Raw genomic sequence first — 27,809 nt, 5'->3', positions numbered from 1 at the left:
TCCAAATTTAGAACAGAACAGAAGTTTATTGCTCGTAGGAAAATCACACAGAGTGATTACAGAGCATACATGAGGTTGAATATATACACAACCACACCAACAATAATATATAATAATATATACATACATGAATACATACATGCACCCATAATGCATTTATATAATACATATATGATCTGCATAACTACACACGTGAACACATAAAATATACACATATATTATATTGTAGAGTGAAATTCACAAATTTTAACGTCGCGAGGGCAATTTTCCAGCCATAGATCGACGATCCTATGATATTTAATTATGTAAATAATGTTAAACCTTTTTTACAGAACTGAGCCAGTTTTACTAGAATGGGTTTGTATGAACATTTCATTAATTGATTGTATTTTAGAGTGGAGGGATATTTAGTATAGTAGGCCGGAAGGTATTGTTTTCGAAGGTCATTTAGTCTTGGACATACTTATAGAAAGTGAAATTCATCTCCTATTTGGTCGTTACATAAAGTGCAAGTGTTAAACCATCTGCCTTTCTCGATTGGTAGTCTATGATTTGATGTTCTCAGTTTAAGAATCCAGATTGCTTGTTTCAATGGGAGAGATAATAGATACTCATCTAACTGTGGTTTGTCTTTTAGCATTGTATAATATTTGCCTTTAGATGAAGAACACGCCTTGACATTCCAGCTTTGATAGAAGTTGTCTATTAAGGTTTGTTTAACGTTAGTTTTAAGCCAAGAGAGATTTGGAAAAGAGTTAGTATCAAAGACAAAATTCAAACCAGTTTCATATAAAATATTTTTAATTGAGGTGAGCCATGGAAATGCAGTATTGCTAGTCATTGTGATTTTATGAATTAGCAGGTAGATGCGGCTAGATAGTTTATTAGGCGATACAATTAGTTTGCTCCAAAAAGATATCATTCTTATTTTTATCTGAATCGTTAATGGATGTCTACCTAATTCACCATATACTAGAAAATCGGGTGTTGACTGTTTTAATCTGAGGATAGATTTACAGAACTTAAGGTGAATTCTTTCAATTGTCCTTACATTTTCATACCCCCATACTTCTGAAGAATAAAGAAGTATCGGTTGAACCAAATTGTCGAACAGTTTAAGTTGGCAATCTAAAGGAATGTCTAGTGTTCTTATTCTTCTAAATAAGCTGTACATTGCTTTTGATGCTTGCTCACTTAACTTTTTGATAGCTTTGTGGAAACGACCAGTGCTTGTAAATAAGATTCCTAAATATGAAAACTCTTTAACAATTTCCAAGGGTGTGTTACGAAATATAAAGTTTAGATTTTTAGAGTGGGAGCGTTTCTCAAATATGAGAATTTTAGTTTTGCTGATGTTAACCTCCAATTTCCATTGATGGCAGTATTTTTCAAAAATATTCAGAGCTTTTTGTGAGTCATCTGGTGATTCAGCTAATAATACTGTGTCATCAGCATATAGTAAGATTAGTAGTTTAACGTAAGTATTTAACTGATTGCTGAACTCGTCACTTACTAGCTGCAGTCCTTGGAATTTATTTTCTGCTAGAAATGCTTCTAAGTCTTTTAGGTAAATAGAGAATAAGAATGGAGATAAATTTTCACCCTGTCTGACTCCTATCATGCTTTGGAAAAAAGATGAAATTTTTCCATTAAGAGAAACACACGACTTAATTCCTTTATACATATTATGAATTACACGAAAACATTTTCCTTCAAGATTAGATTTTAACATTTTAAGCCACAAGCTGCATCTGTCTATAGTATCAAATGCCTTACTGAAGTGTACAAATGCACAGAACAGTTTTTTGTTTTCGGCTAAATATATATCTATTAGCGATTTTAAAATAAATATGTTATCCATTGTTGAATGATTGTTTCTGAAGCCTGACTGGTTGTCATTAAGCAGCTTAATTGAATCAGCGAACATTTGTAAGCGACACGAAATAATTGAGGTGAAAAGCTTGCCAAGAAGCTGTGTACACAGTGTTCTTGCGAGTTACAATTACGCGTCCGGTTTGGCGGCAACTTCAAAGAGTGGACATATGGTTGCTCCTTCAGGTAGCTATAATTACCCTCTCTATAATGCAATATCGTATTATCCATTTGTAATGAATGATAGTAACACTTAATCGGATTGGATTCAGTTAAATCTACATTTCTCAAGGTCTCTAACATCGAGATTTGAAATATCTTTCATGTAAATACCTTCTTTGTCATGTGACTTGTATATAATCATGTATATTCAGAATCGTACCTTCGCACAATGTCTTTGCACAATGGCACAAGCAACGTGTTCTCTTTCTGTAAAAAATAGCACTCTTTATTTCAGCCACAGCAAAGATCCCGAACCACGTGCAGTCAGCAGAGTTACAGCGTCTGGTTACCGTCTTGCAGTTACGATACAGGTAAGACGTCAAAATATTTATTGTCTTATTTCTGGAAACGCCGACCCTAGAACGTGGAATTTTGGTAACACGGTTATTTCATATAACAACAACCAAATAACAACCTGTACTCCAAACAGTGAATGTGTGGCTTTGCTGCCATGCGAAACGCGTTTTGTAAGAGTCTAATTTTCTACCACTTTTGATAAAAAAATACGCAAACAAACTTATCTGAAAAGGAGATATCTCCATCCCCTGTTGTGACATTGCGACTTGTATACTGTCTACATGTACATTAGGCAACTTATTGTAGCTGTATGGCGACACTTGTAGTGTAGCTATGTGGCCATGAAGCTATGTGATCAGTGAAAGTAAAAACACGGAAAATTAAAAAATACCAATCCATGCAGTATTTTGATAATTTACATGCGAGTTTTCTATCATTTATAACGTTAGAAATATTTACATAAAAATAACTTTATAGACCCAATGTTTATTAATATAACAAATTGTTGTATTAATGTTTTCCTAAAATAAACATATATATCATCTTCTCTTATTGCCCCATCAAAGCTGGTGCTGAGATAATACCCAAACGACGCATATTGTAGGGCCGTGCCGCCAGACTTCCTGCCAACTTGGCAATTAAATATCCTCGGGTATTGTCACTTCATACGGTGATACATAGTCTCGCGCACGTGGTCGGTGGGTATTGTCTATCAGCGCCACGATCACGTGATCGTTTTGTTAATTACACTGTGTTACGGTCTCGCCGATCCTAAACTTTCAAAGCCTTCAATAAAATTTATGAGATCATTATCTTATCTTTATTCCGACTGAATCATCCTTTATTTCAGACGCCCCCTCACACACACACTCCCAATGCAAAGTCACTGAGGCTTGACCGTTACCAATTAACAGCTGTCAATTAAACAGTTCGCATCTAAGTAGTATGGTATCGAATATATTGAAAACCGTGAGCGTGCTACTTTTTTTGGGGGTGTGGGGGGGGGTGGGGTGGGGGTTAAGGAGGGTGTTGGTTGTTCACAAGGTCACTCGACAAACAGAATGTATACGGGTATTTCAATAATTGTATGATATATTTAGTCCTTGGGCAGCCCCAATCTCAAAACAACAATAAAATCCTAATTCTCACCGACTCCCTTAGTGGACTAAAAGCCCTCCAAAACAAAATTACCAAAAACGACCTAAATTAATAAACCAAACACTTAAAAGCTCCAACGACCTAACAAAAGCAGGCAAACAAATAACCTTCTTGTGGATCCCCGCCCACGTAGGAATTTACGGCAACGAAAGCGCCGATAAAGCAGCTAAATTATCTCTCAAAATACCAGTAATAAGCCTAAACCTACCCATCTCAAAAGCAGAAATTAAAAGTGTAAACAAACAAAGAATAACCAAAAAATGGCATAATCAATATCAAAACTCAAATAGCCAAATCAAAAAAGTGCTCAGAAAACCACTAGCCAAACCTAAAATCCTACACCCCTCTAAAAAAATTGACAGAGTTATTACAAAACTCCAAACAGGACACACGAACCTAAATAACCACCTAAAAAAACTTAAAAGACACACCACAGGCAACTGCCCCCACTGCAAACAACCCGAAACACAGAACACGCACTCATCCACTGCACCCACTACCAAACACACAGAACCACACTACAAACCACCCTCAATCTAAATAAGGTTCCTACTCTAGATGAAATACTAAACCCTCAAAATAAACTAGAAAACTTCAAGGCCCTAGGCGTATTCCTAATCAAAACAGACCTAATTAAGCGCATCTAAAAACTAATTAATCTACCAATCCAAAATCCAATAAACATACAAACACCCACCTCACCCGGCTTACTTAGTTCCCTCCTCCACCCACCTCGGCATTTATTCCAAATTTAAAAATTCCAAAACTTCAATATAAGCAACCCCTAAAACCCCCTCTTGCGTTGCACACACCACTTTCACCCTTCTCGGAATACACTAAATGGTCTGGCCAGGCCCGTGTGCGAAATACGCTACAGTCGGAAAGCGCACGTTAAATCTTCTATATCAGTCAGTCAGACCCCAGTGTTTCATATCATTTTTCCACCAAACTAAAAAAGAATACCCCCCAACTGGATATGTCAAGCGAACTAATTGTCGTTTCGTCTGTCGATTCATATTTTGGAAATTCAAGGGGAACCACTCCAGCTTATGCAGCACACACATTTGGGAAGGTTGCTTCATTAATAATAATACTTCTTACCATGGTTTCACAGTCGTTCGGAACTTTTTTAAGATCTGACACCAGATTATGCTGTCCGAAAATTTATCTATTTTTTTTTAGTGGAGACATAGACTAGGCTAGCTTTACACTAAGTCTTGTACCAGGCTGCCCCCTCTGGGTAGTAGGTCTGGTCTCTCCTTTGTCCTTGGACCCCCTTTCCGATCATAAGGGTTGAGTATCTCTTGCCAATGAAACACGTGTTTACCATCCTTTTTACCTTAGAGCACCCATTTACGACACATGGGGTTAGTTTTGAGTTCGGTTATGGTTTAGAAGTCTCTTGATATAAACATATTTATTTCCATAAAGTGGAGGGATTGGCAAACAAGCAAATTTTGCTTATCTGAATGCCTCTCCCAAACATGATACATAAGTCTCTTTTAACGAATTAATCCAATGTAATTTTCGCAGTATACTCATCCTTATATAAATTTCAGCTTCATGACAGTGTGAACATTGAGTGCCCCATACACAAGTATGCAGTCACTGACAACTTATGGAGTGACCTGTACAAAACGGAAGATGCAGACGACTAGTACAAGCACGCACGCACACACACGCACACACACACACACACACACACACACACGCACGCACGCACGCACATCGCTATATAAGTGCAATTATCTTGGACGCGACATTCAACCCAATTTCAACTCACCTCACTTATCTTACTTTGTTCATGTGTCTAAAGCTTGTGGAATGTGTTAATTACTGAAATGAAAAGCATTTTAATGGTTTTTTCCTATCTTTTCAGAATATGTGCACATAGCTTTCAATGACCAGACGAAAAAAGAATTCATTTCAAGTATGTTGAGAAGAAAACGTAAGTAAAGCACAATATTTACATTCATAATACATTTTATTCCGCAGGCTCTATTGTAAAGTTAAACTCTAGCTGCGTATAGGCTGCTATTATCCATTATATTAGACACTATGGATCCACTCATCTATACATCTATTTTCTTTTGTGACAGGACCCATCACTGAAAAAATCATCTCACCCAAGAAATGAGAATGAAAAGTGCAAAGTCTCCCAAGGAATTGTCTTGTAATAAAGCATGTGAATAAATAATTTTTTGAAATATCTCACGAAATTAGTTTTATTTTTTTGCTTGAAATCATGTGAACTAAACATGTTTGTTTTGAGGAAAAAGGTCATTTGAAGCAACTCCAGGTTAAACTATCCAATGATTGAATCTTATTTCTCCTGAATTAAAATAATTCTGCTAAATATTACTGCAGAAAAAAATTCTGCCAGAAATTTCTGTAGAAAAAAAAAATACTGCCAGAAATTTCTGCAGAAAAAAAAAAATTCGGCCAGAAATTTCTGCAGTAATGCATTTTCTGAGCCAATTTTTGAGCTTATGAACATGTGAACACACTGGGACACGTCTCCTCGAGAGCTTTCCAATGATATAAAACATGTTTTTGCAGCTCGCTTCCTTCTGTGTGGTCAAGTTCGGACTCCTGGCCATTCCTAAGTTGTCCTGCCCTGCCTTAATGGCTACAATAGGCGTACACTCTGCTGTAGCACATGGTCGGACAGAAAGTCAGTCCCACATAGAAGATATACATGACAATATTGTAAGCTATGTAAACTGAAATAGTATCACCTTAAGGATAGAACATCACAATTCAATTCGATCGGTTTCACGGCAAGGTACGAGATGATCTATCTAAATTGATTACATTGTGGGTGATCAATACCACAAATCTCACAACATTATCATCAGGTCAACTTACTTTTCAGGTGATTAAAGATGTTCTTGATAATGGCCCGTAGGTTCTTTGAAAGTCCTTTGACTGTCTGGAGACGATCTGAAGTTGCATATGGCCATTGTGTTAGAAATATGGTGAACTGTGTGACCTATACTTAACCTCCATTCATGGATTCATCAATTCATTATCGATTCATTCAACAATCCCAAGGAATAAAAAATGTTTCTCGAGAAAGTCCAATAACCTAAAAGCGACAAAACAAGTCAAATGTATGCCGACAAAACGATAATCAGGGGCGAAACTACCATTGTAGCAGAGAAGCAATTGCTTACACCGAAAAAAGCACAATTTTTGTTTACATCTAAAAAATGCAACATTTTTTAACAAGTGATCCTCAATTTACCATCTAAACATTAAAGTATTAATTCAAGCTCTACACGGTCAATAGTGATATTTGTTGTCTAACTTGAAAATCGGAATCCTTCCCACTTTAGAATTTCTGTGGTAGATGGTTTGTGACGAAAGCAAACCGCGCTCACACAGTTAGTTTATTATAATGATAGGTCGGCTCGCGTTAAAATATGAAGATCAAATAACCATCACATACCATCACATTCTACAAGTGAACACATAAAAGTAATGTTATCGATTTGTTTTAATGTTAAAATTTCATTTGTCATCATAGATGTTTTTTGAATGAAAGTCGAAAATGTGTGAAACACGTATTTACTAATAAAAATTATTTTTTTAAATTACTAATATTTGTTGCAAATCATATCTAGCCTCAAAATGCAGGAAATAGCGTTTAAGCGCATCTAATTTTAGCGGGTCCTCGTGAAATTAGATTTGTCTACATGTAAAGTTAGCCTAGTTGCGCCCATGATAAGTATGTGTTTATGAATAATCATCAAATAGTGATGATACCAGGTGTTCGCGAAGAGGTGAGCACAAACACGTGCATAGGCAACAAACACGGGAACACATGGTTCTGCTCAAAATGGAGAATTGCATCAGAAAACTGTTTGAAAACTTACTAAGGCCTTGAATGTTGTAACACTGATCAAATATCTTTTCAGCAAGAGTCGTGTGACGCTCTTTGTATGTTCTATTGTATCTTAAAGAAATGTAGTACACCACAAGCGACATCGACCTACTTTAGGTGCATATAAAATTTCATCGCCGGGGCATAATCTGTCAGACTTAAACATAAACCCAACCCCTTCGATTCCATGAATATCTGAGGGTGAGTGGTAAAGCCCCTCTCAATACACAAATGCTCCTGAGTCCTCTTTAAGAAAATACATCGACTCATTTACACATAATCCACAATTAATTTTTCATCTGCACACAATGTAAATCTATATATAGGATGATGAGCGAGATTGATGTTCTGTGGCGTTTAAAATGTTATCAGTACGTTGTGTAAGTGAGATCAACATACCTGACTACTGTCTCCCGAAGCAACCCTGAATAATATCGTGTGTTAGTCCTTTGTAAGTCCTGAGTAGGTTCGGAGTAACCTGAGTAATTCTTATGCACGTTCCGAGAAATGCGAGGCTGTACGAAACAAAAGAAGTTTTGAATTCTGAGAAACGCCCTCGATCAAACATAATGTCAACTACAATGTCCTGAGCTATTCCCAAGGAATTGTATCTATTTATAGATATGACGTCATGTTTCTGGGTGCAATTGTCTGAATACAAGTGTCAGGGAACAGGTGTCTGGGTACTTTTACCATTAAACGCAAAGAAGAGGATTACGTATTCCCAGGTAAGGCAGGACATGCATTAGGGTAAGCTAGGAAATAAACGTTCCTCAAATTATCAGTTTAAGTTTATCTGTCTGTCAGTATAACCTGCCATTTCTATTTCATCCTAACCTTGGGCCATTTCTATATTACCTAATACAGGGTCATTTCTATATCACCCTTACATTGGGTAATTTCTATATCCCCCTTACCTTGGATCGTTTCTATATCATCCTAACAGCAGATTATTTCTATGTCACCATAACCTTGGTCATGTCTATATCATCCTTACCTTGGGTCACACACGTTCATTGTTGGCGAGGGACTGCGGGGACTGTTAATTGGATCAAATAAACGGATTGATTGATTGATTAACTGATTGATGAAAGCCTTGTGTTTCAGGATGGACGTCTACACATTTCTTCTGGTCTTAGTGGGCCTTGTTGGGATGATGATCCTTCTTTACAAATGTATGGATAACCGAGGTGAGGGATCAACTGGAGTAGCTCACGCGACAAGGAAGACACCATGAAAATACAACATCTATATCACATCATTCTGCAACAATATCTGTCTGTAACAACATCTATCTGCAACAATGTATATACATCTATCTGCAACAATGAATATATAACATCTTTCTGCAACAATATCTGTCTGCAGCAACATCTATCTGAACAATGAATATATGACATCTTTCTGCAGCAACATCTATCTATCAAAATATGTATTCACAACACCGTCATCAACTCAACTGTCCTTAATAATTATCACGTTCACCATACATATATATGTACAATGTTTGTGTTATGTGTCTTGAATCTGCAGTATTGTAAACAAGATGGGTCAAGATGAGTATGTGTATCATATTCGTGTTCTGTGTGTTGAATCTGCAGTATTGTAAACAAGATGGATCAAGACGAGTATGTGTATAATGTTCGTGTTCTGTGTCTAGAATCTGCAGTATTGTAAACAAGATGGATCAAAATGAGTATTTGTATCATATTCGTGTTCTGTGTCTAGAATCTGCAGTATTGTAAACAAGATGGGTCAAGATGAGTACGTGTATCATATTCGTGTTTTGTGTGTTGAATCTGCAGTATTGTAAACAAGATGGGTCAAGATGAGTATGTGTATAATGTTCGTGTTCTGTGTCTAGAATCTGCAGTATTGTAAACAAAATGGGTCAAGATGAGTATGTGTATAATGTTCGTGTTCTGTGTCTAGAATCTGCAGTATTATAAACAAGATGGATCAAGACGAGTATGTGTATAATGTTCATGTTCTGTTTATAGAATCTGCAGTTTTGTAAACAAGATTGATCAAGATGAGTATATGTATAATATTCGTGTTATGTGTCTAGAATCTGCAAAATTATAAACAAGATGGATCACGACGAGTATGTGTATAATGTTCATGTTCTGTTTATAGAATCGGCAGTATTGTAAACAAGATGGATCAAGATGAGTATGTGTATAATGTTCGTGTTCTGTGTCTAGAATCTGCAGTATTGTAAAAAAGATGGATCAAGACGAGTATGTGTATAATGTTCGTGTTCTGTGTCTAGAATCTGCAGTATGGTAAAAAAGATGGATCAAGACGAGTATGTCTATAATGTTCGTGTTCTGTGTCTAGAATCTGCAGTATGGTAAAAAAGATGGATCAAGACGAGTATGTGTATAATGTTCGTGTTCTGTGTCTAGAATCTGCAGTATTGTAAACAAGATGGATCAAGATGAGTATGTGTATAATGTTCGTGTTCTGTGTCTAGAATCTGCAAAATTATAAACAAGATGGATCAAGACGAGTATGTGTATTATGTTCGTGTTATGTGTCTAGAATATGCAGTAGTGTAAACAAGATGGATCAAGATGAGTATGTGTATAATGTTCGTGTTCTGTGTCTAGAATCTGCAGTATGGTAAAAAAGATGGATCAAGACGAGTATGTGTATAATGTTCGTGTTCTGTGTCCAGAATCTGCAGTATTGTAAACAAGATGGATCAAGACGAGTATGTGTATAATGTTCGTGTTCTGTGTCTAGAATCTGCAGTATTGTAAACAAGATAGATCAAGACGAGTATGTGTATAATGTGCGTGTTCTGTGTCTAGAATCTGCAGTATTGTAAACAAGTTGGATCAAGACGAGTATGTGTATAATGTTCGTGTTCTGTCTAGAATCTTCAGTAGTGTAAAGAAGATGGGTCAAGATGAATATGTGTATAATGTTCGTGTTCTGTGTCTAGAATCTTCAGTATTGTAAACAAGATGGATCAAGATGAGAAGGTGTATAATGTTCGTGTTCTGTGTCTGCAGCCAAGGAGAGAGCAGTAGCTGCCTCACACAAGACTGACGTGGATACTGTTGGGAAGGACTCCGAGGGGCACGTGGAACTTGCCTCCGCCACGGGACTGAGAAGTGGTAAATATACGTATACCTTCACTCCAACGGTTAACTAACTACCGCAATAACTGACGAAAAGACCGATCCAGTCCCGACCGATAAGCCTCGCCCACAAGCTGCCGTCCTCGTTTCAGGCGTTGGGGGGGGGGGGGGGGGCAACCGATGTGCTATTCGCTGTGGCGTCACAGCCGGCGAAACGTGAATGCGATGAATTTGGCTTTGTTAAGAGAGTTATACATGATCTGTTTTGGGTTCTATTTTAGGTGTCAAATTGCATATCGAGAGTGAAAATGAGTCATAAGTCCGATGTAATGGTGTATCGGTCAATGAGGAAGTCTCCATGGCTGAAAGTTAGAAGCGTGCACTACATCGAAGCACTCATGTCAGACAGGGCATACTATATTGTCAATTTACAGCACGTCAATAAAATATTATTCATCCATGGGCGGGGTAACTAAATTTTGTGTTTACTTTCCATCGTAATTTAAGTGCATGGAAAGTACTGGAAACCGTAAACACAAGCACAAGTTACCACTCACGTGGATATCTAGCAATAGATTGTCAACAGTTACATTGCCCACGTTTTTGTCTGGTGCTCTTAGTTAAACCAATATAACCTGAAAGGCATAGATTTAGTGGGTCTTTTTAATGAATAAACACAAAAGAATAGTGCAGAATAGTTCAAAGCTTTAATCAACAAAATTACCTGTTGACATCATGACTGTTACTTAGTGAGAAGAAATAATTCTTTTATTGCTCCAGAAACCACATGCCTACAGGACATAACACTAAATATTATATATTTCATTTTAGAAATCACATGTGAAGTGACAGGTATTACTTATGCATGAAACAACATACATTTAAATGCAAATATCAGGTAGCTGGACACCTGGAGTTCATTAGATATTTTAACAAATATCCCAAGTATGCCTCGCAAATACTGGTGTGAACATGACTTTTCCTTGAATATAAAAATACACACAAACGGGGATTCAGACCAGTTCCTTTTCCAGGATACTGACTGATTGTCATCCATAATGTCCTAAAGTTTTTCTAAAAGTTGGTAAAGTGATATCAAAAGATATAAACCCCACTTGAAAATGTCCTGAAGCCAGCAGAATCACTGTGAAGTAAATATGAAGCTCATTCTCAACCTAATCATAACGAAAACTTGAACAATATGTAAATAACCAACATCCTTAATAAACACTAGCTCTTGCTCAATTATCAAATATTGACAATCTCCTCAAATCAAGGTTAAGAATTGCATTTTGGGTAAAATACATTTCAACAGTCACAGTTATATATGAAATGTGTTAAGAATTATATAATTTATTCTATATCAGAATTGATCAGGCACTCTGGATAATGCCTGATCAAGGAGTGACAAAGGATACTGCCTTTATTTTTACAAATTCTTTGTATCTTGAAATAAGTACCATGCGTTATCATACAGGTAATCACTTTCAACACTATCTTTTTTTAAAACATATTATTTAACAAGATTTTTAAAATAATATTATGTCCTGTAGAAAGAGGCAACAAACTAAGTTTTATACCAGGTGGATGTTGTACCATCAAACATTTAGTGTTTGTTAGTACAATTACAACATATTAATCTTACTTTTATACGGCATCAATCAAATAACTGGTTGGAATAATTATAAATAACTTGATTAGATTATAATTTATATCATTACTTGACCATGTTACTCTGAGTTCATAAAAAAACTTGCTATTATTTCCAGAAAATTAATTAAAATGACTCGACACTTATAATCGTTTTTAACAGTTATATTCATTCACTAAAATGTATATCAGTAAGCTTCCACTGCCAGTGAATAAGTTATGTTGCAAACAATTCTAAACCAATAATTTTCTTATATCAAATTGGATTTTTTGTATTTCAATCCGTCAAAATATTTCAGTAATTCACTTCCTTCTCACGAAATGTTCCTCTTCTTTCTAACCTTGAAGGTATGATTCCATTTCACAAGAATAGCATCAGGTAATTCATTACTGCATGGGCCCTGTCTCTTCATAGAAATGCTGAAATAGTCAAAGCATGATTTAATGGGAACTTATATGAATTAAATTGAAAGATTTTGTGGAACGAAAACCATTGACAATGATTATATTTCTATGTCTAAAGATTTATTGCTGCTACAGTAATTTGCAATATTGATGGATAGGCTTATTGTGATTTTAAAACTTGATCATGTCTAAAAATCTGGAACAAAATAAATCATATCTGAGAGAGAGAGGAATACAATTTCCACTAGATTGTACTTCAATGTAAATAATAGTAGATTTTGTTCTGCACTAACCGTAATCAGATCACTGTCATATTTGTTTACAATGTATCACGGCCGTCTCGCGTGTCACATTTCAACAATATGACCTGCTAACTGAATGCCCGATGTTGCCAAAATACATAATTCAAAAACGATTTTTTAGTTACAAGCATTATGCTTGTTTATGACATGCGTAAAATCATAACTTGCTAGGTGTTGTCATTTACCCGTATTGAGTATGCATATGTGCAGAAGTGCGAAAATTCGTGCAAATTCTCACCTTCGAGCAGACGTGGGTCCCGTGGAAGATGGTGGCGACATTTAACTGATGGTGTGAGGCCAACCGCACATCTTGATCAGCCTCAAACATTTTTCTCCCGACCCTGTGGTAAAGGCATACATCTTATCCAAGCGATACGTAATGAATATCGCGAGTGAAAATAGCACAAACCGTAGCCATTTCGCTTCGCGGGTATGGTTTGACCCCGGAAGTAAGTCTGACAAATCCACAAAGCGCGCCCGGCCTTCTGATTGGCTCAAACTGACGATTTTGACTTTTGATTGACAGACTGGATCGGTCTATTGCCGCAAACATGATTTGACTTGTGCCCACACTGATGTCATATTAGGTTAAAGAATCTGATTGCTTCACAGCTGAGTGTCATCATGAAGTCTCATGCTAGTCTTTGGGCATCTTGTTGAACAGGTCATCTGTCAACTATTGATTAACCTGCCCCAGATCGAGCAGGTCGCCGTGATATATGTGATATATCTGATAAAGCTGTGATATAAACGTGATGTAATTGTGATATAAATGTGATGTAGCTGTGACATAAACGTGATGGGTGTGATGTAGCTGTGATGTAGCTGATATGTATAGCTGTGATGTAGCTATGGTATGGCTGTGATATAAATGTGATGTAGTTGTGATATAAACGTGATGTAGCTGTGGTATGGCTGTGATATAAACGTGATGTAGCTGATATGTAGCTGTGATATAAACGTGATGTAGCTGATATGTAGCTGTGATATAAACGTGATGTAGATGTGATGTAGTTGATATGAAGCTGTGATATAAACCTGATGTAGATGTAATGTAGGTGATATGTAGCTGTGATATAAACGTGATGTAGCTGTGATATAAACGTGATGTAGCTGATATGTAGCTGTGATATAAACGTGATGGAGCTGTGATGTAGCTGTGATATAAACGTGATGTAGCTGTGATGTAGCTGTGATATAAACGTGATGTAGCTGATATGTAGCTGTGATATAAACGTGATGGAGCTGTGATATAAACGTGATGTAGCTGTGATATAAACGTGATGGAGCTGTGATGTAGCTGTGATATAAACGTGCTGGAGCTGTGATGTAGCTATGTAGCTGTGATATAGCTGATATATATATATATATATAGCTGTGATGTAGCTGGGAAATAGCTGTGATGTAGCTGTGATATGGCTGATATATACAGCTGTGGTATGGCTGCGATGTAGCTGTGCTTGAGTTTGGATATAGCTGTGATGTAGCTGTGATGTAGCTGTTACGTAGCTGTGGGTCATAACCGACTGCAGAGAGAACCCTGGTCCCCATTCACTCAGTGAGGAATGTATACGAGGGTTTCTGCTGCAGATAACGTGGGTGATGCATTGAAGACGATGAAGCAAATAGGGAACATGAAGACAACGGGAATGACAAGGGGGTCGGCGAACACTGTCGAGGCCACCGGAGTGGACATCCGGAGAAGACAACAGCGTCCAGGGGAAGGTCAGCAATACATGCATCTGAATAATTACATTTCATGATAATTAATTAAGTAAGATTACATTTTCCAATCAACAACTGCTCAAAAGAGTTTAGACCATGATAGATCTTGTCAAAGGCATGTGTGACAGTGTGTGAGAGGGGATGGAGTGGGATGGGGAGTTGGGGTAGGATTTGAAAGAGCGTCTGGAAGGTTGGACAAACTATTTCTAGCTTCGCTTACGAGTAAGGCAGTCAGTCGTAACATCGGAACATTTCACTTAACTTCATTGATTTGATGACAATTTCTCTTTTCAAAATATAATAAAATAACATTTCGTTATTTGAAGACAAAACCAAACCAATGCCAAGAGCAACCACAACCACATCTGTTGAGGTCACAGGTATGACTGATGGAAAAGCCGGTACAGTGATCGCAGTGGGTGTCCGCCAGTGATGACAGTGGGTGTCCGCCAGTGATGACAGTGGGTGTCCGCCAGTGAATACAGTGGGTGTCCGCCAGTGATGACAGTGGGTGTCCGCCAGTGAATACAGTGGGTGTCCGCCAGTGATGACAGTGGGTGTCCGCCAGTGAATACAGTGGGTGTCCGCCAGTGATGACAGTGGGTGTTCGCCAGTGATGACAGTGGGTGTCTATAAGTGATGACAGTTGGTGTCTATAAGTGATGACAGAGGGTGTCCGCCAGTACACACAAGTGATCACAGTTAGTGTAAGCAAGTCATGACAGTGGGTGTCCACCAGTAGATGCAAGTGATGACAGTGAGTGTCCGCCAGTAGATACAAGTGGTAACAGCAGGTGTCCGCCAGTAGATGCAAGTGATGACAGCGGGTGTCCGCGAGTAGATGCAGGTGGTGACAGCAGGTGTGCGCCAGTTGATGCAAGTGGTGACAGTGGGTATCCGCCAGTAGTTGCAAGTGATGACAGCAGGTATCCCCCAGTAGATGCAAGTGATGACAGCAGGTGTCCGCCAGTAGATGCAAGTGGTGACAGTGGGTGTCCGCCAGTAGGCGCAAGTGGTGACAGTGGATGTCCGCCAGTAGATGCAAGTGGTGACAGCAGGTGTCCGCCAGTAGATGCTAGTGATGACAGCAGGTGTCCGCCAGTAGATGCAAGTGGTCACAGTGGGTGTCCGCCAGTAGTTGCAAGTGATGACAGCAGGTATCCCCCAGTAGATGCAAGTGGTGACAGAGTGTTCGCCAGTAGATGCAAGTGATGACAGGGGGTATCCCCCAGTAGATGCAAGTGATGACAGCAGGTGTCCGCCAGTAGATGCAAGTGGTGACAGCAGATGTCCGCCAGTAGATGCAAGTGATGACAGCAGGTGTCCGCCAGTAGGCGCAAGTGGTGACAGTAGGTGTCCGCCAGTAGATGCAAGTGACGACAGTGGGTTTCCGCCAGTAGATGCAAGTGATGACAGCAGGTGTCCGCCAGTTGATGCAAGTGGTGACAGTGAGTGTCCGCCAGTAGATGCAAGTGGTGACAGCGGGTGTCCGCCAGTAGATGCAAGTGATGACAGCGGGTGTCCGCCAGTAGATGCAAGTGATGACAGCGGGTGTCCGCCAGTAGATGCAAGTGGTGACAGCTGGTGCCCGCCAGTAGATGCAAGTGGTGACAGTGGGTGTCCGCCAGTAGATGCAAGTGGTGACAGTGGGTGTCCGCCAGTAGATGCAAGTGATGACAGTGGGTTTCCGCCAGTAGATGCAAGTGGTGACAGTGAGTGTCCGCGAGTAGGTGCAAGTGATGACAGCAGGTGTCCGCCAGTAGTTGCAAGTGATGACAGCAGGTATCCCCCAGTAGATGCAAGTGATGACAGCAGGTGTCCGCCAGTAGATGCAAGTGGTGACAGCAGGTGTCGGCCAGTAGATACAAGTCATGACAGCAGGTGACCGCCAGTAGATCCAAGTGGTGACAGCAGGTGTCCGCCAGTAGGTGCAAGTGATGACAGTGAGTGTCCGCCAGTTGATACAAGTGGTGACAGCAGGTGTCCGCCAGTAGGTGAAAGTGATGACAGTGGGTGTCCGCCAGTAGATGCAAGTGGTGACAGCAGGTTTCCGCCAGTAGATGCAAGTGGTGACAGTGGGTGTCGGCCAGTTCATACAAGTGGTGACAGCAGGTGTCCGCAAATAGATACAAGTGGTGACAGCAGGTGTCCGCAAATAGATACTAGTGATGACAGCAGGTGTCCGCCAGTAGATGCAAGTGATGACAGTGGGTGTCCGCCAGTAGATGCAAGTGATGACAGCAGGTGTCCGCAAGTAGATGCAAGTGGTGACAGTGGGTGTCCGCCAGTAGATGCAAGTCATGACAGTGAGTGTCCGCCAGTAGATGCAAGTGATGACAGCAGGTATCCCTCAGTAGATGCAAGTGATGACAGCAGGTGTCTGCCAGTAGATGCAAGTGATGACAGTGGGTGTCCGCAAGTGATAACAGTTGGTGTCTGCCAGTAGATGCAAGTGGTGACAGCGGGTGTCCCCCAGTAGATACTAGTGATGACAGTTGGTCTCCGCCAGTAGGTGCAAGTGAAAACAGGGGGTGTCCGCCAGTAGATGCAAGTGATGACAGCAGGTGTCCGCAAGTAGATGCAAGTGGTGACAGTGGGTGTCCGCCTGTAGATGCAAGTCATGACAGTGAGTGTCCGCCAGTAGATGCAAGTGATGACAGCAGGTATCCCTCAGTAGATGCAAGTGATGACAGCAGGTGTCTGCCAGTAGATGCAAGTGATGACAGTGGGTGTCCGCAAGTGATAACAGTTGGTGTCTGCCAGTAGATGCAAGTGGTGACAGCGGGTGTCCCCCAGTAGATACTAGTGATGACAGTTGGTCTCCGCCAGTAGATGCAAGTGATGACAGTGGGTTTCCGCCAGTAGATGCAAGTGGTGACAGCAGGTGTCCGCCAGTAGGTGCAAGTGATGTCAGTGGGTGTCCGCCAGTAGATGCAAGTGATGACAGTGGGTTTCCGCCAGTAGATGCAAGTCATGACAGTGAGTGTCCGCGAGTAGGTGCAAGTGATGACAGCAGGTGTCCGCCAGTAGTTGCAAGTGATGACAGCAGGTATCCCCCAGTAGATGCAAGTGATGACAGCAGGTGTCCGCCAGTAGATGCAAGTGGTGACAGCAGATGTCCGCCAGTAGGTGCAAGTGATGACAGTGGGTGTCCGCCAGTTGATACAAGTGGTGACAGCAGGTGTCCGCCAGTACGTGAAAGTGATGACAGTGGGTGTCCGCCAGTAGATGCAAGTGATGACAGCAGGTATCCCCCAGTAGATGCAAGTGGTGACAGAGTGTTCGCCAGTAGATGCAAGTGATGACAGGGGGTATCCCCCAGTAGATGCAAGTGATGACAGCAGGTGTCCGCCAGTAGATGCAAGTGGTGACAGCAGATGTCCGCCAGTAGATGCAAGTGATGACAGCAGGTGTCCGCCAGTAGGCGCAAGTGGTGACAGTGGGTGTCCGCCAGTAGATGCAAGTGACGACAGTGGGTTTCCGCCAGTAGATGCAAGTGATGACAGCAGGTGTCCGCCAGTTGATGCAAGTGGTGACAGTGAGTGTCCGCCAGTAGATGCAAGTGGTGACAGCGGGTGTCCGCCAGTAGATGCAAGTGATGACAGCGGGTGTCCGCCAGTAGATGCAAGTGATGACAGCGGGTGTCCGCCAGTAGATGCAAGTGGTGACAGCTGGTGCCCGCCAGTAGATGCAAGTGGTGACAGTGGGTGTCCGCCAGTAGATGCAAGTGGTGACAGTGGGTGTCCGCCAGTAGATGCAAGTGATGACAGTGGGTTTCCGCCAGTAGATGCAAGTGGTGACAGTGAGTGTCCGCGAGTAGGTGCAAGTGATGACAGCAGGTGTCCGCCAGTAGTTGCAAGTGATGACAGCAGGTATCCCCCAGTAGATGCAAGTGATGACAGCAGGTGTCCGCCAGTAGATGCAAGTGGTGACAGCAGGTGTCGGCCAGTAGATACAAGTCATGACAGCAGGTGACCGCCAGTAGATCCAAGTGGTGACAGCAGGTGTCCGCCAGTAGGTGCAAGTGATGACAGTGGGTGTCCGCCAGTTGATACAAGTGGTGACAGCAGGTGTCCGCCAGTAGGTGAAAGTGATGACAGTGGGTGTCCGCCAGTAGATGCAAGTGGTGACAGCAGGTTTCCGCCAGTAGATGCAAGTGGTGACAGTGGGTGTCGGCCAGTTCATACAAGTGGTGACAGCAGGTGTCCGCAAATAGATACAAGTGGTGACAGCAGGTGTCCGCAAATAGATACTAGTGATGACAGCAGGTGTCCGCCAGTAGATGCAAGTGATGACAGTGGGTGTCCGCCAGTAGATGCAAGTGATGACAGCAGGTGTCCGCAAGTAGATGCAAGTGGTGACAGTGGGTGTCCGCCAGTAGATGCAAGTCATGACAGTGAGTGTCCGCCAGTAGATGCAAGTGATGACAGCAGGTATCCCTCAGTAGATGCAAGTGATGACAGCAGGTGTCTGCCAGTAGATGCAAGTGATGACAGTGGGTGTCCGCAAGTGATAACAGTTGGTGTCTGCCATTAGATGCAAGTGGTGACAGCGGGTGTCACCCAGTAGATACTAGTGATGACAGTTGGTCTCCGCCAGTAGGTGCAAGTGAAAACAGGGGGTGTCCGCCAGTAGATGCAAGTGATGACAGCAGGTGTCCGCAAGTAGATGCAAGTGGTGACAGTGGGTGTCCGCCTGTAGATGCAAGTGATGACAGTGAGTGTCCGCCAGTAGATGCAAGTGATGACAGCAGGTATCCCTCAGTAGATGCAAGTGATGACAGCAGGTGTCTGCCAGTAGATGCAAGTGATGACAGTGGGTGTCCGCAAGTGATAACAGTTGGTGTCTGCCAGTAGATGCAAGTGGTGACAGCGGGTGTCCCCCAGTAGATACTAGTGATGACAGTTGGTCTCCGCCAGTAGATGCAAGTGATGACAGTGGGTTTCCGCCAGTAGATGCAAGTGGTGACAGCAGGTGTCCGCCAGTAGGTGCAAGTGATGTCAGTGGGTGTCCGCCAGTAGATGCAAGTGATGACAGTGGGTTTCCGCCAGTAGATGCAAGTCATGACAGTGAGTGTCCGCGAGTAGGTGCAAGTGATGACAGCAGGTGTCCGCCAGTAGTTGCATGTGATGACAGCAGGTATCCCCCAGTAGATGCAAGTGATGACAGCAGGTGTCCGCCAGTAGATGCAAGTGGTGACAGCAGATGTCCGCCAGTAGATGCAAGTGATGACAGTAGGTGTCCGCCAGTAGATGCAAGTGATGACAGCAGCTGTCCGCCAGTTGATGCAAGTGATGACAGTGAGTGTCCGCCAGTAGGTGCAAGTGGTGACAGCAGGTGTCCCCCCAGTAATGCAAGTGGTGACAGCAGGTGTCGGCCAGTAGATACAAGTCATGACAGCAGGTGACCGCCAGTAGATGCAAGTGGTGACAGCAGGTATCCCCCAGTAGATGCAAGTGATGACAGCAGGTGTCCGCCAGTAGATGCAAGTGGTGACAGTGGGTGTCCGCCAGTAGATGCAAGTGATGACAGTGGGTTTCCGCCAGTAGATGCAAGTGGTGACAGTGAGTGTCCGCGAGTAGGTGCAAGTGATGACAGCAGGTGTCCGCCAGTAGTTGCAAGTGATGACAGCAGGTATCCCCCAGTAGATGCAAGTGATGACAGCAGGTGTCCGCCAGTAGATGCAAGTGGTGACAGCAGGTGTCGGCCAGTAGATACAAGTCATGACAGCAGGTGACCGCCAGTAGATCCAAGTGGTGACAGCAGGTGTCCGCCAGTAGGTGCAAGTGATGACAGTGGGTGTCCGCCAGTTGATACAAGTGGTGACAGCAGGTGTCCGCCAGTAGGTGAAAGTGATGACAGTGGGTGTCCGCCAGTAGATGCAAGTGGTGACAGCAGGTTTCCGCCAGTAGATGCAAGTGGTGACAGTGGGTGTCGGCCAGTTCATACAAGTGGTGACAGCAGGTGTCCGCAAATAGATACAAGTGGTGACAGCAGGTGTCCGCAAATAGATACTAGTGATGACAGCAGGTGTCCGCCAGTAGATGCAAGTGATGACAGTGGGTGTCCGCCAGTAGATGCAAGTGATGACAGCAGGTGTCCGCAAGTAGATGCAAGTGGTGACAGTGGGTGTCCGCCAGTAGATGCAAGTCATGACAGTGAGTGTCCGCCAGTAGATGCAAGTGATGACAGCAGGTATCCCTCAGTAGATGCAAGTGATGACAGCAGGTGTCTGCCAGTAGATGCAAGTGATGACAGTGGGTGTCCGCAAGTGATAACAGTTGGTGTCTGCCAGTAGATGCAAGTGGTGACAGCGGGTGTCCCCCAGTAGATACTAGTGATGACAGTTTGTCTCCGCCAGTAGGTGCAAGTGAAAACAGGGGGTGTCCGCCAGTAGATGCAAGTGATGACAGCAGGTGTCCGCAAGTAGATGCAAGTGGTGACAGTGGGTGTCCGCCTGTAGATGCAAGTCATGACAGTGAGTGTCCGCCAGTAGATGCAAGTGATGACAGCAGGTATCCCTCAGTAGATGCAAGTGATGACAGCAGGTGTCTGCCAGTAGATGCAAGTGATGACAGTGGGTGTCCGCAAGTGATAACAGTTGGTGTCTGCCAGTAGATGCAAGTGGTGACAGCGGGTGTCCCCCAGTAGATACTAGTGATGACAGTTGGTCTCCGCCAGTAGATGCAAGTGATGACAGTGGGTTTCCGCCAGTAGATGCAAGTGGTGACAGCAGGTGTCCGCCAGTAGGTGCAAGTGATGTCAGTGGGTGTCCGCCAGTAGATGCAAGTGATGACAGTGGGTTTCCGCCAGTAGATGCAAGTCATGACAGTGAGTGTCCGCGAGTAGGTGCAAGTGATGACAGCAGGTGTCCGCCAGTAGTTGCAAGTGATGACAGCAGGTATCCCCCAGTAGATGCAAGTGATGACAGCAGGTGTCCGCCAGTAGATGCAAGTGGTGACAGCAGATGTCCGCCAGTAGATGCAAGTGATGACAGTAGGTGTCCGCCAGTAGATGCAAGTGATGACAGCAGCTGTCCGCCAGTTGATGCAAGTGATGACAGTGAGTGTCCGCCAGTAGGTGCAAGTGGTGACAGCCGGTGTCCCCCCAGTAATGCAAGTGGTGACAGCAGGTGTCGGCCAGTAGATACAAGTCATGACAGCAGGTGACCGCCAGTAGATGCAAGTGGTGACAGCAGGTGTCCGCCAGTAGGTGCAAGTATGACAGTGGGTGTCCGCCAGTTGATACAAGTGGTGACAGCAGGTGTCCGCCAGTAGGTTAAAGTGATGACAGTGGGTGTCCGCCAGTAGATGCAAGTGGTGACAGCAGGTTTCCGCCAGTAGATGCAAGTGATGACAGCAGGTGTCCCCCAGTAATGCAAGTGGTGACAGCAGGTGTCGGCCAGTTGATACAAGTGGTGACAGCAGGTGTCCGCAAGTAGATACAAGTGATGACAGCAGGTGTCCGCCAGTAGATGCAAGTGATGACAGTGGGTGTCCGCCAGTAGATGCAAGTGATGACAGCAGGTGTCCGCAAGTAGATGCAAGTGGTGACAGTGGGTGTCCGCCAGTAGATGCAAGTCATGACAGTGAGTGTCCGCCAGTAGATGCAAGTGATGACAGCAGGTATCCCTCAGTAGGTGCAAGTGGTGACAGCGGGTGTCCCCCAGTAGATACTAGTGATGACAGTTGGTCTCCGCCAGTAGGTGCAAGTGATGACAGGGGGTGTCCGCCAGTAGATGCAAGTGATGACAGGGGGTGTCCGCCAGTAGATACAAGTGATGACAGCAGGTGTCCGCCAGTAGATGCAAGTGGTGACAGTGGGTGTCCGCCAGTAGATGCAAGTCATGACAGTGAGTGTCCGCCAGTAGATGCAAGTGATGACAGCAGGTATCCCTCAGTAGATGCAAGTGATGACAGCAGGTGTCTGCCAGTAGATGCAAGTGATGACAGTGGGTGTCCGCAAGTGATAACAGTTGGTGTCTGCCAGTAGATGCAAGTGGTGACAGCGGGTGTCCCCCAGTAGATACTAGTGATGACAGTTGGTCTCCGCCAGTAGGTGCAAGTGATGACAGCAGGTGTCCGCCAGTAGATGCAAGTGGTGACGGCAGCTGTCCGCCAGTAGATGCAAGTGGTGACGGCAGGTGTCCGGCAGTAGATGCAAGTGGTAACAGCAGGTGTCCGCCAGTAGATGCAAGTGGTGACGGCAGGTGTCCGCCAGTAGATGCAAGTGGTGACAGCAGGTGTCCGCCAGTAGATGCAAGTGGTGACAGCAGGTGTCCGCCAGTAGATGCAAGTGGTGACAGGGGGTGTCCGCCAGTAGATGCAAGTGGTGACAGGGGGTGTCCGCCAGTAGATGCAAGTGGTGATAGTGAGTGTACGCCAGTATGTGATAGTGATGTCAGTGGGGGACAGCGGTAAATATTTTTTGTTAACTGGGGCGTATGTTCTTTGAATGATAAGGAATGTTTATGCAAAGATTGCTCTGTCCTTGGAGTTGAGAAACATGTTGTATGTAATTTAGTTTGGATATGTTATTATTGACTGTGATAACAATGCACGTTTGTGGCTATTGAAACAATATGTAAACTGGCTGAGAACTCATTGTCAGCGAAGAGGTGACCTTAACACCGCCCAAGTGGCGGATCTGTGTGCATCTGTGATATGGTTCATGTGGCTTTAAAATCAATAAACAAATTGAATCTTGAATATCTTAGTTGTGAATAACATCCATGTTGATTATATATCAGTAGCGGATAACATCAACAGATAATATCCATATTGATCTGACCTCAGTTGTAGATAACATCCATATTGATCAGATCTCAGTAGTGGGAAATATCCATATTGATCTGATCTCAGTTGTGGATAACATCCATATTGATCACATCTCAGTTTTGGGGACAACATCCATATTGATCACATCTCAGTTTTGTGGATGATATCCATATTGATCTGATCTCAGTTGTGGATAACATCCATATTGATCACATCTCCGTTTTGTGGATAATATCCATATTGATCTGATCTCAGTTGTGGATAACATCCATATTGATCACATCTCAGTTTTGGGGACAACATCCATATTGATCACATCTCAGTTTTGTGGATAATATCCATATTGATCTGATCTCAGTTGTGGACAACATCCATATTGATCACATCTCAGTTTTGTGGATAATATCCATATTGATCAAATCTCAGTAGTGGATAATATCACTATTCATCAAATCGCAGGTGTGGATAATATCCATATTCATCATAACTTAGTTGTGGATAATATCCAAATTGATCAAATCTCAGTTGTGGATAATATCCATATTCATCATATCTTAGTTATGGATAATATCCATATTGATCAAATCTCGGAAGTGGATAATATCCATATTGGTCAAATCTCGGAAGTGGATAATATCCATATTGTTTACATCTTAGTTGTGGTTTGCATCCACATGGGCTGGACGTTATGATGTTCCAGATATTCATTCCACACAATGTATGATTTGACTCATTAAAAGCAGTACTTCAGGATATATTTCCTCATTTAGTCAAGTACTTTTCAAAGATGTGTGTGCAGTAGATAATCTTCGTGTTTATGTTGTCTTCTTGTAGAAAACGCAAACCTAAGAAATATCATGGAGAGCTGTTTTAGAGTTTGGAGGCTACTGTGCATGGTCTTCCGTCGTTTCTTCGGTGAGTGCAGAATGGATTCGTTCCTTCAGAGCTGAAGGGGATATACTTCAGAGTAGGAGGCATTCAATAGAAGTCGGGGTTCCTTCAATGCACTGAGAGTTTCCTTAAGAACAGAAGGGGTTTCCTTAGTCTCGTTGGAGCTTCCTCCAGTCCATTTGGGATTTCCTTCAGTGCTGCAGGGGTTTCCGTCAGTGTTGCAAGGGCTTCCTTCAATCCAGTAGGGGTTTCCTTCAGTGATGTAGGGGTTTCTGTCAGTGCCGCAGGGGTTTCCGTCAGTGTTGCAGGGGCTTTCTTCAGTCCAGTAGGGGTTTCCTTCAGTGATGTAGGGGTTTCCGTCAGTGTTGCAGGGGCTTCGTTCAATCCAGTAGGGGTTTCCTTCAGTGATGTAGGGGTTTACGTCAGTGCTGCAGTGGTTTCATTCAATCCAGTAGGGGTTTCCTTCAATGATGTAGGGGTTCCGTCAGTGTTGCAGGGGCTTCCTTCAATCTAGTAGGGGTTTCCTTCAGTGATGTGGGGGTTTCCGTCAGTGCTGCAGGGGTTTCCTTTAATCCAGTAGGGTTTCCTTCAGTGATGTAGGGGTTCCCTACAACGCTGAAGGGGTTTCCGTCAGTGTTGCAGGGGCTTCCTTCAATCCAGTAGGGGTTTCCTTCAGTGATGTGGGGGTTTCCGTCAGTGCTGCAGGGGTTTCCGTCAGTGGTGCAGGGGCTTTCTTCAGTCCAGTAGGGGTTTCCTTCAGTGATGTGGGGGTTTCCGTCAGTGTTGCAGGGGCTTCCTTCAATCCATTAGGGGTTTCCTTCAGTGATGTGGGGGTTTCCGTCAGTGTTGCAGGGGTTTCCTTCAGTCCAGTAGGGGTTTCCTTCAGTGATGTAGGGGTTTCCGTCAGTGCTGCAGGGGTTTCCTTCAATCCAGTAGGGGTTTCCTTCAGTGATGTGGGGGTTTCCGTCAGTGTTGCAGGGGTTTCATTCAGTCCAGTAGGGGTTTCCTTCAGTGATGTAGGGGTTTCCGTCAGTGTTGCAGGGGCTTCCTTCAATCCAGTAGGGGTTTCCTTCAGTGATGTATGGGGTTTCCGTCAGTGCTGCAGGAGTTTCCTTCAATCCAGTAGGGGTTTCCTTTAATCCAGTAGGGTTTCCTTCAGTGATGTAGGGGTTCCCTTCAGTGCTGAAGGGGTTTCCGTCAGTGCTGCAGGTGTTTCCTTCAGTGATTTAGTGTTTCTGTCAGTTATGTAGGGGTTTCCTTCAGTCCAGTATGGATTTCCTTCAGCTCAAATGGATGCCTTCAGTGGAGTAGGGTTTTTGCAGTGCAGTACGGTTAACTTCAGTCCAGTGTGGATTTCCTTTTGTTCAAAGGGAATTTCTTCAGTGCAGTAGGGTTTCCTTCAGTGCGGTAGGGTTTACTTCAGTCTAGTATGGATTTCCTTTAGTTCAAAGAGGATTTCTTCAGTGCAGTTGGGTTTCCGTCAGTGCAGTAGGGTTTACTTCAGTCTAGTATGGACTTCCTTTAGATCAAAGGGAATTTCTTCAGTGCAGTTGGGTTTACTTCAGTTTAGTAGGGTTTCCTTTAGTTAAGTGCAGTATGGGTTCCTTCGGTGTTGATATTAATTATCACATGAAACAAATGCTGCATTCTCTACAGAATCCATGGTTATTTCAGGTGGAACCGATGAGAAAAGAAAGGGTGACTGATGAGTGATACGTTCATCCCTGGAGCCCCGCGTCGGAGTGTACATCTCCTGGGGATTCTGGTCATTTAACCTACTGTGTTTTGAAATTCGATCCCAGAAGTGGGATACGACCAGAACTGGGATAAACAGTCCACAATTTCGTAAAACCCCATTTACTGCGGTAATGCTTTCGGTTAGCTCTAAAACGTATGGCGATATATATGTGGAATATGGTTTAGTTTATGTTATTTCGGGGGACCATACTGAGTATGATCTTTTCTATATATCTTCATGTTCCGTTCCCAATAAATAACCCACATTAAATTCTTTACTATAAATTCGAAACATCAAATTATGTTACTTGTTTGAGGTGGCTTAGTTCAGTTGTTAGTTAGCTTCGTGGAACAGCCGTTGTGAGCTCGTCTTGCTAGGGTTGAAACAAGGGGCGCTGTCGATTGGTTTCTTACTCCATGGTGAACAGCATTCGTGAGTTTTGGGAATTCAGGTGGTCCAATAGAGTTCTGGGGTCATTGTTGGGGTGTAGGATGACAAAGGTGTCATCAACTGTGCGGAACCAGCAGACGGGAGTTATTGGGGATGTTTCCAGGGCTTTTTCTTCAAGAATCAAGAATCAACCGTGACCAAGGCTATTACACAACCCGGCCTACCATCAACTCATCAAAGACCCAAATCAGCCATAATCCCGTTGTTTATATTACTGTCTTCATCCTTTCTTTACGTCACTGACTTCACCGATGATTGGCATCACTACCCGTGTGTATACAAAACACCCTCTCTACTCCAGTATAACAGTATCTACTCTACTGCATAAACATTGCCTCCTACTTGTATATATACTTGCCAACCACAATCTGTAAACTGCAAAAAATCAAATATCTTCACCCCTAAACTCAAAATACCCAAAATAGACACAACGCTAGCTAACCAAATAAATAAACAAACCGACCCAAACATAGCTAAAACCACCACACTTGCATACATACACCACAATTGGCCAAATTGGTGTCACATATACACTGACGGATCTTCAGACCCGATCTCCAACCACACAGGCTTCGGAGTCCAACCAGTTATATCCACACAATCTTACCGACTCCCTAAGAACCAATCTATATTCACGGCCGAACGTATGCGCATGGCCTCAGCCCTGCATAACCAACAATCTAAAAACAACAATACAATCCTAATTCTCACCGACTCCCTTAGTGGACTACAAGCCCTCCAAAACAAACATTAAAAAAACCGACCTAAATTAATAAACCAAATACTTAAAAGCTCCAACGACCTAACAAAAGCAGGCAAACAAATAACCTTCTTGTGGATCCCGCCCACGTAGGAATTTACGGCAACGAAAGCGCCGATAAAGCAGCTATATTATCTCTCAAAATACCAAAAATAAGCCTAGATCTACCCATCTCAAAGTCAGAAATTAAAAGTGTAAACAAACAAAAAAATAACCAAAAATGGCATAATGAATATCAAAACTCAAATAGCCAAATCAAAAAAGTGCTCAGAAAGCCACTAGCCAAACCTCAGATGCTACACCCCTCTAAAACAATTGACAGATTAATTACAAAACTCCAAACAGGACACACGAACCTAAATAACCACCTAAAAAACTTAAAAGACACACCACAGGCAACTGCCCCCGCTGCAAACAACCCGAAACCACAGAACACGCACTCATCCACTGCACCAACTACCAAACACACAGAACCTAACTACAAACCACCCTCAATCTAAATAAGGTTCCTACTCTAGATGAAATACTAAACCCTCAAAATAAACTAGAAACCTTCAAGGCCCTAGACGTATTCCTAAACAGACCTA

General features: G+C 42.8%; 2 protein-coding genes and 1 long non-coding RNA gene across 10 annotated transcripts in view; 2 read left to right on the top strand and 1 right to left on the bottom strand.

The window, feature by feature from the left end:
* LOC124124743 (caspase-3-like) overlaps window positions 1-18,998 on the bottom strand; it is a 32,315-nt gene extending 13,317 nt beyond the window's left edge. For 2 of the 6 annotated variants that reach the window (XM_048394250.1, XM_046487997.2), the window contains exons 1-2: window positions 7,835-7,950; window positions 6,418-6,492 (exon numbers count right to left, since the gene is read on the bottom strand). The gene's annotated coding sequence lies outside the window, so the exon portion shown is untranslated. Of the gene's footprint in view, window positions 1-6,417; window positions 6,493-7,834; window positions 7,951-12,515; window positions 12,595-13,119 lie in introns of those variants that run through there. The other 4 variants (XR_007220345.1, XR_007220347.1, XR_007220346.1 and 1 more) reach the window with 4 other exon arrangements.
* On the top strand, window positions 1,636-5,758 carry LOC124149820. The gene is made up of 3 exons (XR_007220349.1): window positions 1,636-2,405; window positions 5,429-5,497; window positions 5,649-5,758. It is a non-coding gene; the product is annotated as an uncharacterized LOC124149820 (long non-coding RNA).
* On the top strand, window positions 7,950-26,879 carry LOC124124749. Of its 3 annotated transcripts, none has more exons than XR_007220348.1 (6): window positions 7,950-8,163; window positions 8,543-8,625; window positions 10,456-10,560; window positions 14,472-14,606; window positions 14,933-21,818; window positions 21,917-21,937. XR_007220348.1 is itself a non-coding variant. In XM_046488009.2 (6 exons), the coding sequence occupies exons 2-6, from the start codon at window positions 8,544-8,546 to the stop codon at window positions 25,978-25,980; spliced, it is 435 nt and encodes a 144-aa protein (XP_046343965.1). In that variant the 5' UTR covers window positions 7,950-8,163; window position 8,543; the 3' UTR covers window positions 25,981-26,879. The 3 variants fall into 3 exon arrangements, 2 of the variants coding, with proteins under 2 accessions (XP_046343965.1, XP_046343963.1); XM_046488009.2 differs by lacking the exons at window positions 14,933-21,818; window positions 21,917-21,937 and adding exons at window positions 24,218-24,298; window positions 25,949-26,879; XM_046488007.2 differs by lacking the exons at window positions 7,950-8,163; window positions 14,933-21,818; window positions 21,917-21,937 and adding exons at window positions 24,218-24,298; window positions 25,949-26,879 and having other exon boundaries at window positions 8,523-8,625.
* Window positions 26,880-27,809: the final 930 nt, after the last annotated feature.

Source organism: Haliotis rufescens, unplaced genomic scaffold, assembly GCF_023055435.1.
Source record: "Haliotis rufescens isolate VD_foot unplaced genomic scaffold, xgHalRufe1.0.p SCAF_13, whole genome shotgun sequence".
NCBI lineage: Eukaryota > Metazoa > Mollusca > Gastropoda > Lepetellida > Haliotidae > Haliotis > Haliotis rufescens.
This window is presented reverse-complemented; position numbering and strand designations above follow the sequence as displayed.

Bases quoted from the DNA above. Each gene is read 5' to 3' on its own strand.
- LOC124124749 (XM_046488007.2), top strand. From the start codon at position 8,523: ATGAAAGCCTTGTGTTTCAGGATGGACGTCTACACATTTCTTCTGGTC. The intron at 8,626-10,455 runs GTGAGGGATCAA...CTGTGTCTGCAG, and splicing joins CAAATGTATGGATAACCGAG to CCAAGGAGAGAGCAGTAGCT. The intron at 24,299-25,948 runs GTGAGTGCAGAA...TGGTTATTTCAG, and splicing joins GGTCTTCCGTCGTTTCTTCG to GTGGAACCGATGAGAAAAGA.